The sequence below is a fragment of the Adelges cooleyi genome, unplaced genomic scaffold (genome assembly GCF_023614345.1).
Source record: "Adelges cooleyi isolate 19-005CV unplaced genomic scaffold, UGA_ACOO_1.1 ACOO_flye_CR_arks_rails_tigmint_CR_PRNA_108, whole genome shotgun sequence".
Classification (NCBI taxonomy): Eukaryota; Metazoa; Arthropoda; class Insecta; order Hemiptera; family Adelgidae; genus Adelges; species Adelges cooleyi.
Window position 1 is genome coordinate 7,715,492 of NW_026095761.1, and position 9,529 is coordinate 7,725,020.

General features: G+C 32.9%; 1 protein-coding gene across 1 annotated transcript; it reads right to left on the bottom strand.

Annotated features, from left to right (window-relative positions):
* Nucleotides 1-1,086: 1,086 nt before the first annotated feature.
* LOC126842805 (cathepsin B-like cysteine proteinase 4) lies at nt 1,087-3,828 on the bottom strand. Its single transcript, XM_050579975.1, has 6 exons — nt 3,587-3,828; nt 2,918-3,109; nt 2,638-2,838; nt 2,417-2,570; nt 1,504-1,623; nt 1,087-1,428 (listed from the first exon to the last, which is right to left on the bottom strand). Exons 1-6 carry the CDS (start codon nt 3,752-3,754, stop codon nt 1,208-1,210), a joined length of 1,056 nt encoding a protein of 351 aa, XP_050435932.1. The 5' UTR covers nt 3,755-3,828; the 3' UTR covers nt 1,087-1,207.
* Between the last annotated feature and the right edge of the window lie 5,701 nt (nt 3,829-9,529).

Below are 9,529 nucleotides of genomic sequence, written 5' to 3' on the forward strand. Positions count from 1 at the left end.
ATGCATACGCACTGCCAAGAGGATAGATATGTGACATGAACTTGTAATACTTGCAGAATTCAGACAAGCTTACTAAAGTATATAGTTAAAATTGGCAAACAAAAAATTGTATAGTTGGAATAACTAAACAAAACTGTTAGGCTTACTAAATGTGTAGTTTATTTCACTCTAACCATAATTATTATTACACGATAAATCAAAACTAACCGTTTCTTAAAACAAAAAAAATAGTTTCCTTATATTATATTTTCTTATATTTTGTTTCAGAACTTTTCGATTTCAACTTTTTAAAACGTTATAAATATTGATCGAATAAATTATAACACTTTTTTTTATACAATTTAAAAAAAACCCAATACACAAGCAACGTTGTTTTAATTGAATTGCATAAATAATAAATTCTCCGTTTTCGATAACACTTTTTCTTTTAAGGACGGTATTGTTAAAAAAAATTATATATATATATATATATATTTCGGTAGGTATAACGGTATTATTTTTTTCTTTTTTGTGTCTTTCCAGGAGAATCGTTTGTGAGTTATGGATCATATATTTTACAACGTGACAACTGTCGGGCGCACGAAAAGAGATTTTCCAATTTGTTTAAAAACCAAGTGTAAACACAATTCGGCGTTGTTACATTTCGATTTCTCGTGTCGAAAGTTTGGCATTTCCAATTTAAAATTACATATCCTTCGCCGGTAGGTAGGTACACCGTTGTGTTGGAGACAAGCATTCTTTTTGCAATGTGGAAAACTCATATTTTTTTTTTTTTTTGTCAAATCCAATGTCTATAGTGCGCGGGGGAGGTGTGTATCCTTTGGGACGGTTTGCCTTGCCGGCAAGCTAACAAACCGCTTGTAAGAATTAAAATGCCCTGGCATGATTTATGCGTTAAACACACGGTACAGCCAAGTAACGGTGTCGATATTTTCAAAAGTAATTCTTATAAATAACAAAAAGGAACCCCAAAGGTTTTTTAACTCGACAAATTCGCTGCCAAAATAACCAAGTATCCGACGCAGAAAGGTCATTTTCAATGTACCTGCCCAGAGGACTTGACTTTTTAAATAACCAAATTTCACTTAAAATAGTGTAATTTATTTTACTCGACTAGTTTTAATCTTAACATTACCAATAAATAATAATAATAATAATAATACTGTTGTACTGTACATTAAAAAAAAAAAGGACATAGTGTCAACGTTTAGCGTCGTTCGACCATGCCGGCCATTACTAAAAGTTCAATGGAACAAAAGTTGTAACCTCTTAAGATTTTAAACAGTCCCCGGTCGCCCCAACCAGAGTTCCAAGAGTTCATTGCCAACCAGTATTCGGTGCTACCGTCTTGGTCTTGTTCGACGCCCCAGCCGATCAGTTTCACATGATGATATCCGATGAGTTCGCCGGTGGTATCTTTATAAACACCTGCAAAAAAAAAAAAATATTATCATAATAAGATTTCTTATGTGTTTGTGCACTGGTCGATTCGTCACCCCGTACCCGTCTTGTAGTTCATGAAGTTTTCATAGACATACATGGCGGCCGTCACCGGTCCGTAAGTCATGATCTCCTGTTGGATCTGCGTCGTATTCGTCCACGAAGTCATGTATACTTCAGAAGCTAATTAAAAAAAAAACCACCGTCAAATTTCCTTAACAAATAATATAATCATCTGTAGACGGTAATATGAGATTAGCGAAGGTACTGACAAATTTTCAATATACTTCTATTGAAAAAGTGACTTAAAACTATTTTTCTCTGTTCACTTTATAGATGTTTAGAATATTAGTTAAAATAATAATAATTGCCTCGAATTAGCTAGTCTTGGAATATTACTTTTCGAGTATTTAAAACAAAATTACAATATTGTATCTTTCCCCTCCACCCTCGCCAAAGACTTGAGCAGTTTACATTTAAACTGTTACTCATAACTAGCAGCAAAGTAATCAGTAAGTACCTAACCTGTTTGGGATATTATAAGTAATAAGTAATATAAAATTTTATAAGGTTGTTAATTATAGGTAAATTTCATGAGGTAAGCAAGGGTGCCCGCAGGTGAAAATTCAGGGGGGAGGGAAAATTTGGGATATACTTTATTTTAACTTGCAGAGAAGCTAAGGAGGGGGGATTTGTCATCCCCTGACCCTCTGTGGGCGCCCTTGAAGGCAAGAGAGACAATTTGATAACACTGAAAAAGCTATCTAGAGCACACAAACACCTTCAAGGGCCCTGAAATTTTATACAAATTGGAGTTTCTAATTATAAACAGCACTGGAATCAAATATGAAGGGTTTCAGGTTCTTCCTCAACTCCCTGTTGCGACCCTCCCCCCTCTATAATTTCATTGCCAATAACAGCTGTTCTCGCTCTAGGGTTTTGCTTGATTGAGCAATTTCGTTTGAGTTGAAATTACTTTTATGCAAGTCCGATTCATAGTCCACGTTGTATTGGCTGTTGAAACATTTTCTCTGGCAAATAGTCGGTCGCATTGGCCCGAGGGTCGAGCAGTTTTTCATGCTAAGATCTCCCGCATGATCGCAATACCTTCTCCGATACGGTTGGCAGCCCTTTGGAAGAGTATATAGCGGTGTCAAAAATAGCACATATCTTTATCCGTCTTAGTCCACCTCTTACCTCTTTGGAATTGAAATTTCCACCGGTGACTACACCGTGGTTTTTGGTGAACTCCCAAGCCCTGTACGCCGAACCCCCTTGGCAGCCCGCTTGCTTGTCGTCGCCGCAAGACATGATGTGCTGAGCCGAGAGCTTCTTAGTGAACTGTCCGTCGGTTGCAATGCAAAGACGGTCCGTGAAAGCCGAAGCCACAGATACCGCCTACGAATAAACCACTGTCGATGTAAGGTGTACCCAATAGACCTGCCATGTCTAGTTATGTAATCTTGACTAGACTCACCCAGCTGGAAGCGCAGTTTCCTTGGTCTCTGACTTGGCTCAGAACTCTGGTGCATTTTGTAAAATATTCCCGGGCATCGAACTCATCGGGTATGCTATCTGCTGATGTGTACCCGTTGTGGTCGAGTTTCCTCCTGTTGTCGTGGGGGATGTAGTCGGGCCGGGTTTGTTGGACTCGACGAACCGGGCCGGTCTACAAAATTGTCCAAATATTTACAAAAATGCAATAATAGACAGCTGGTGGTTGTTATCTTTATAAGAAGATCACGGACCCCTATAACCAATAGGTCTCGGTGTCTGTACGCGAGCACGTTTAAGACAGACATATAGTATATTATACTACATAAACAACACACACCGGATGCGTTACATTGAAATTCAATACACGTACGGGTTTTTACACAAAAGAAAGTCGAGCGTTGTTATTTATAATATTTTTTTTTTATAGAATTTCGACATGATACACAAACAAATAATTGTTACAGTGGTGATAATAATAATATAGTGTGGGCGAAACCGCGGTTCAACGGTTTGGTAGAGATTTAAAGGAGGTGAGGAAAACGTTTTTTTTCCCCCGTTTCCAGTGCGTCACGTCGCAGCTATTAGAATAATATAATTTTTTAAATATATATATATATTTTTTTTTTTACGAAAACCCCATAATAAATACCTCATAAGATGATTCGGCAAACGTTTTGTCGGTAACGGCGGCCACCCATGTGAACACGGACCCGAAGTAAACGATGAAAAGATTCGACCGCATTATACCGATATTGTGTGCAATCAAAAGTAAATAGTTGACCTTTAACGTGTACCGTCCGTGAATGGTACCCGCCATGCATGAATAGTGGTTATTTAAACGGCTTAATAGTTTTCTAAGTAGGCACCACCTTTAAATCCAGCTATCTTTGGCGGTCATTAAGTGCTTTTGTGTGTAAGTACTCGGTGCGAATCAATCGAATATAATGCCTATTAAGTGGTTGTGTTTTTATTTTGCGCAAAAACATTGTTATCTCAACAACCGACCTAGATATACGGTTTGGTTTGATTAACATCATATCATCGTCTAAGTACACAATGTACATCAATTGTTGAAACCAAGTATTAAATTGTATTGTATTAAATATTGTATTAAATTCAAACATAAGATTTGCATTAGATTTGCGACTGATATCTCAAGTGAAAAATGCCTTCAAGAATATACTTTTAGATAATCTTAAAAATAAATAAAATCGAACACAATTGATACTTAGTTTTAAAAAAATTGACACTTCACAAATTGTTTTGATGACCTACTTTTATTATTTTTATTTGAAAACAAGACAAGAACAAAATGTGTAATGAGTTTTTGTTGTAGGTAACGTTGTTTCTTAAATATTGTTTAGTAAGTTATAAGAGAATGAACAAGTAGAATAGGTCCATCCATACTTGATGTGTAAAAAAAAACCAGAAAAAAGTATAGGTAATATCATCCAAAATTAAAAATATAAAAGTTAATTTAATAAATTAATAACTAATGTATACAGGGTGTTCCAGCATGAAAGGTAAGTAATAGGTGATTGGGTATCTGGGAGACCCCCCCCCCTCCATAAGCTCTTCGTTTTCATTTTTAACATTTAAGTAAAAAAAATAATGACTTAAAAAAAAACAATTATTTCCTATTATTCGGTGCAAAAAGCTCACCTTAATAGAGAGGTCACGTCATTTTCCGTCCCTTTTGGCCCCTAACTCAAAAAATGATAAGAAGAAAATGATTAGAGACTAGAGAAACGAAATAAACGATAAGTGATAATTGATAAGAGATTAACGATGTGGGATTAGAGATAATTGATAAGAGATAGGTTGGTAAATGATAAGAGATAAATAATTAGAAACAAGAGATAAGAAGTAAGTGATAAGATATTAGCTATAAGAGAAAATGATAAGACTAGAGATAAGAAATAAATGATAACACCCTGTATATTTTAAAGAAAATCGTAAACGAATTTGAAATGAATAATTTGTTAATTTTGAATATTTTGGACAAGAGAGGTGCGTCGTTATTTTACACTATACAATATGTATACATTACATTATATATTTACACATGTACACCGACTAACCCACACGTGTCGCGTCTAAATAATAATAATTGAAAGAGTACAATATTATTACTGTTATTATGAAACGAGGGACATAAAAAACAAAATGCCGGATGAGGAAATTGAAATTAAAAATTCGAGGAAAATATGTGCCGAACGGATGGGGGTCTGGTTATAAAGGCGACGGTATGTATATAGGTACATAATATAATAAACTAATGTTCTTTTTTTTTCAAAACAATTAAAAAAAACGGTGCGTCAGAACGAACGCGGGCAGATGGCTTTCGAACGGATATAATATTAGCGTTGTGTCTTTTATTTTTTTTTAATTTCATCTACCTTCTTAATACACATTATTATATTGTGACTAATTTTTTTTTTTTTTAATATAAAAGCTTATAAAAAGATGTCCCGTCGGCGAATGTCATCGAAGAAGCGAGAACAATCGACACGGCCCGTTTTTTAATCAACACGATATTTTCCGATTAATATCCTATTTTTTTTTTTATTCTATTTCTTAATAATAAATAATTAATCGTATTGCTTTTTATGTTGTTTTTATATTTGTCTCTATTTTTGTTTCATTATATTATATACAATTTTTTTTTTTTTTTTTATACCTGGCCAGTCATTGTCAGCGCGGCAGGTATCCGCCGCACATACACAACGGTTATTAGGTTTTATTTTCTAATGAAGTATATAAGTAACCCCGTCGAATCAATCAACATCAACAGCTATAGCTAGTGTCTACTCTTGCCCGTTCATATATTGGAATCATTAATTCCGTCAAAAACGAAACGCGGTCCGTAACGCATTTAATTACTATATTTTATTTCTGGTTAATGTACCTATATAGTTTTTTATTCCCTTCTACTATAACGTCATAATGGTTGTATACCTACTAAAAAAAACTACAACAACAAAAACCGCCGTGCTTATACTTATATGGAGTCGAGCCAATCAAGTGGTTGAATAGGTTTTGCGCGCCGATCATGACTTTTTAACATTTTTAATTCATCATACACACACACACACACACCTAACTTTCCAACGTCAAGACAAAACAAAAAAAAAAAAATAATTATAAAACCAAAATCTTTTTAAAATGTATTCTTAAAAATAAAATAAAAGCATTTTTTTCAATTTAAGTTTATGCGGGAAACTCCTACAGCGTTATAAAACATTTATAAAATAATAGAAATCTTAGTATACCTACCTAAACCTAAGTGTTGTAAATTCTGACTGAGAAATGGAAAGCTGTAACATATTGAGCAATAACTCGTTTTAATTTCAAATCCTGCTTAAATAAAAGTAAAATCAACGCAAGCTTTTTTTGAGTTGTTAAACAACAGTTTAATAATACAACATTTTAGTTTATTAACATTATTTATTTTATACAAATATATATTGCAATTTACAGATATTTTATACAAGAGTTATTAGACGCCTAAATATTGTTGTGAAAATGTACCTTCGTTTATGTTATTTAAATTTGTCATATCTTTTTCTATACATGATATTGACCAATATACCCTAAGCCAAGTCATTATTTGTCTTCAAAGCTGAAAACATAACGTTCACAAAACGCAGAACTAATGGGAAGTATTACAGCCACCTGAAACTGATAAATGACATTGAATAATAAATACTGTTATCGACTATGCAAGGTTTTACATACATAAACATGAAAAATATTACTCTAAAATTAATTTGTCTGTTTACTTATCAAGTTCAAGAGTCGTATACCTACGCCTTACTGAATTCTACAGTGTATATTACAACAGTTTTTAATTATTTCCATTGCCTGTGTATGGCTTAGTAGGGACCATGTTAGGAGGAATCAATTTTACAATTTTTTTTTTTTAGTTTTTTTTTGATAGAGTTTATTAAACAAAATAACTCTTGTTCTTCAAAGATCACACAATGGTTTTGCGGATTTCATAAGATATATATTTTTTTTTATAAATGTAAAAATGTATGTGTTCTGCCGTTAATCACGTTTAAATTATTTATGTTGCTCCGTTGATATACATACGTGTAGGTTTAATATAATGTAATAATATCACATACACACAGCCCGTGTGATAGTTCAGACCCGTTTTCCGGTCGTTGATCATGTTTACCGTGTTGCCGGTGGGTGATTATTATTATTATATCGGTTTATATCGAGAAAATCGCCTTTAACAATATGTGTCGCCTCTGTTATAATAATGCAAATATTATCATACTGTTTAAATTACATTTAGGATTTTAAAATCGCACAAACATGTAACATGCATATAATATATTGTAAGTTGTAAATCGCACACATATGTGTGTATATTATTATATAACGTTGCGTGTAGGTACATAAACAACATGAACATTTATAGATACACAATAATGTTTTAAGATGCCAGTCAATCAATATTTTTTTATACCCGTATTGTTTTTTTATGAATAAGACGGCCGTTAATTCGATTCGGAATACGTTTTTTATGATTATTAATTTTTGTGTTATTAGCAAAGCGAAATTGAAAATGATTGAAACGCACCGACAGCCGCAAGTTTATGCCGAGATCGGTTTTTTTATCATCTCTCGTGCAAATATAACGATGAACCGTGTACAGTATAGTATACTACACAATGTATACCGTTTACAATATATAATCGTGGTTAAAAATAATATTATTTTAACATGGGATAACGTAGCTGGCAAATTATGTCTACTCGTGAAATTTTTATCTTTACCGCAAGTACACACATCCGTGAAATTTACATACACCCCTCGCAGCACTACTTTACCAAATTGATGTGCCGACCACAACTTGCATAGTACATCATAAGTAAACAACAGTATAGTCTAACAATAAAAAACAAACAAAATTGCGGATTTTATAATTCAAATTCATCTACCATAAAAAAAAATAAAGCAAACAATAAGATTCATTATTGATCAAGTTAAATTTGTCTAAGATTGTGCATAGACATTGTAATATACCTACTACTATTCTTTGCATACCTATTCAAAAATCAAAGGTAATATATAATAAGTGTATGATATTATGTGTTTTATTTTTAATTCTAACATTAAATCAAAACTGTTTGGACTAGAAGGGGTGTTCCTTACAAATGGTTTTATAATATAATATGATGTATTCGAATAGTAAGAGCCTGATGCCGCTAACAGGTAAAATTAGAAAACATAGCTATTATTAGAACTTAAAACAACACACCGTGGGAATATTAGGGTGCTATTATAATTAATTTTTATGATGATTAATATATTTTTAATAATGCAGTACGCTGTTTACTCTAAAAATTGTTTTAGTTCTCAACGTCCGTTCGTTTGTGCGAGGAACTCTTAAAAAAGTACAATTACAACTGTGATTTATATGTATGCTACTCTTATATTATAATAATATCTCTGACTTACTTAGTTTATAGTTTTCAATGAAAATCCTAGTATTTTATAACATAAAAGTATTCTATAAGACATCTGTATAATAATATAAGGTAGTAGACAAATGGGAGGGGTGTTTGACGGGATGGTCCTAGCGGCCGTTTGCCCGAAGAAGAAGAAGTAGACAAATGTAATCAGTTTATATAGCGCACAATGTTTAGAACCTAAGAATTTACAAGATATTCTTATCTATTTATGTAAATAAATTATTGTTTTTATCAAATATATATGTTGAGAACAGTCTAAATCGGTTTAACGGTTCCCTAATAATATTATCCCAACTCGCTTTTATACATCACGCTTTTGGAAGTGGTTTTATGTTGTATATTTTTGTTTTTGGTTTTAGGTACATTGAATCGTGCGCATTTTCAGTTTTGGATTCGTGTCTCTGCATTAAGTGCCCATCATAATTCGAAACTAATATTTGGATAACCTTGATAGTTGTACCTACTGCTGCTGGCACATGTAGGTATTAGGTATAACACACAAGCTCTGCGGTAAGCACGAAGGAACCGTTTTTGACAATGTAATTGTATTTTTTCAAGCCATAAAAAATATTATACTTTTAACGCTCAGTACCATTTTTGTTTTCTTGTAGTACCTATATATGTTTTCTGATGTGTAGGTATGCGTCTAAACGGTGATTAGCTCACGGATATGATATTACCTACGTTTCGGTGTTGGTTACATCAAAGAAAGGTAAATACATATCAAACTACACTTTGTATAAAATATGTTTCCTGTATTTATTTCGGATATCTTATTTTGCTCCGGTTGAAAATATAGGTACATATACAAACGGTATTGCTATGGTGACCTCCAACTTTCAACACAAGTATTAGTATAATATATAGGCCTGAGGGTTTTATATACGTTGTTAACTTAATAGATACTAATTAGAATAACAAGGCAACGTTGATATATTTTTTTTCTAATAAAAAGCATATTAAGTATAAAATATTACATATTATACTCCATCAAGCCATCAAGGTAATAATAACGATACAGATTATTTAACTAGGCGTTGATGATGTATACTATGTGTATTTTCTTACATTATATCTATGTATATTGGCCGGTCCATTGTGAT

What these genes read in the sequence shown, in the direction of transcription:
- LOC126842805 (XM_050579975.1), bottom strand. Translation starts at nt 3,754, where the DNA reads ATGGCGGGTACCATTCACGGACGGTACACGTTAAAGGTCAACTATTTA. An exon ending in GAAACTGCGCTTCCAGCTGG is followed by an intron (nt 2,839 to 2,917) that starts GTGAGTCTAGTC and finishes GTTTATTCGTAG; the next exon opens with GCGGTATCTGTGGCTTCGGC. An exon ending in CTTCATGAACTACAAGACGG is followed by an intron (nt 1,429 to 1,503) that starts GTACGGGGTGAC and finishes TTTTTTTTGCAG; the next exon opens with GTGTTTATAAAGATACCACC.